General features: G+C 55.6%; 1 protein-coding gene across 1 annotated transcript; it reads left to right on the forward strand.

The window, feature by feature from the left end:
- The first annotated feature begins 206 nt into the window (after positions 1-206).
- Positions 207-1,199, forward strand: LOC118940977 (extensin-like). Its single transcript, XM_036951045.1, has one exon. It carries the CDS (start codon positions 207-209, stop codon positions 1,197-1,199), a length of 993 nt encoding a protein of 330 aa, XP_036806940.1.
- The last annotated feature ends 251 nt before the right edge of the window (positions 1,200-1,450 follow it).

Genomic DNA, 1,450 nt, shown 5'->3' on the forward strand with positions numbered 1-1,450 from the left:
AACAACGGTAGGCTTCCTAAAGAAACTGTGTTCAGTAGAGTACAACGTAGCAAACCATTTTGAAACGGAAAATGCTAATCTTTGTTCTGATTGGATCATTTCCTGGGGCACCCCTTCCGTTTCAAAAAGTGTTCTTGGGTTTTGTGCCTACCTACTTATAAGTTCATTATTTTACACAATTGACTTCCATAATTCTTTCAGCTGGGATGAGTGGCAGAGAAGACCCTTCCCCCTCCACCACTACACTCCAGAGGAGACCCTTCCCCCCTCCACCACTACACTCCAGAGAAGACCCTTCCCTCCTCCACCACTACACTCCAGTGAAGACCCTTCCCTCCTCCACCACTACACTCCAGAGAAGACCCTTCCCCCCTCCACCACTACACTCCAGAGAAGACCCTTCCCCCCTCCACCACTACACTCCAGAGAAGACCCTTCCCTCCTCCACCACTACACTCCAGAGAAGACCCTTCCCTCCTCCACCACTACACTCCAGTGAAGACCCTTCCCTCCTCCACCACTACACTCCAGTGAAGACCCTTCCCTCCTCCACCACTACACTCCAGAGAAGACCCTTCCCCCCTCCACCACTACACTCCAGTGAAGACCCTTCCCTCCTCCACCACTACACTCCAGAGAAGACCCTTCCCTCCTCCACCACTACACTCCAGAGAAGACCCTTCCCTCCTCCACCACTACACTCCAGAGAAGACCCTTCCCCCCTCCACCACTACACTCCAGTGAAGACCCTTCCCTCCTCCACCACTACACTCCAGAGAAGACCCTTCCCCCCTCCACCACTACACTCCAGTGAAGACCCTTCCCTCCTCCACCACTACACTCCAGAGAAGACCCTTCCCTCCTCCACCACTACACTCCAGAGAAGACCCTTCCCCCCTCCACCACTACACTCCAGTGAAGACCCTTCCCTCCTCCACCACTACACTCCAGAGAAGACCCTTCCCTCCTCCACCACTACACTCCAGAGAAGACCCTTCCCTCCTCCACCACTACACTCCAGAGAAGACCCTTCCCCCCTCCACCACTACACTCCAGTGAAGACCCTTCCCTCCTCCACCACTACACTCCAGAGAAGACCCTTCCCCCCTCCACCACTACACTCCAGAGAAGACCCTTCCCCCCTCCACCACTACACTCCAGTGAAGACCCTTCCCTCCTCCACCACTACACTCCAGTGAAGACCCTTCCCTCCTCCACCACTACACTCCAGTGAAGACCCTTCCCCCCTCCACCACTACACTCCAGTGAAGACCCTTCCCTCCTCCACCACTACACTCCAGAGAAGACCCTTCCCCCCTCCACCACTACACTCCAGTGAAGACCCTTCCCCCCTCCACCACTACACTCCAGAGAAGACCCTTCCCTCCTCCACCACTACACTCCAGTGAAGACCCTTCCCCCCTCCACCACTACACTCCAGAGAAGACCC

This window comes from Oncorhynchus mykiss, chromosome 18 (assembly GCF_013265735.2).
Source record: "Oncorhynchus mykiss isolate Arlee chromosome 18, USDA_OmykA_1.1, whole genome shotgun sequence".
NCBI lineage: Eukaryota > Metazoa > Chordata > Actinopteri > Salmoniformes > Salmonidae > Oncorhynchus > Oncorhynchus mykiss.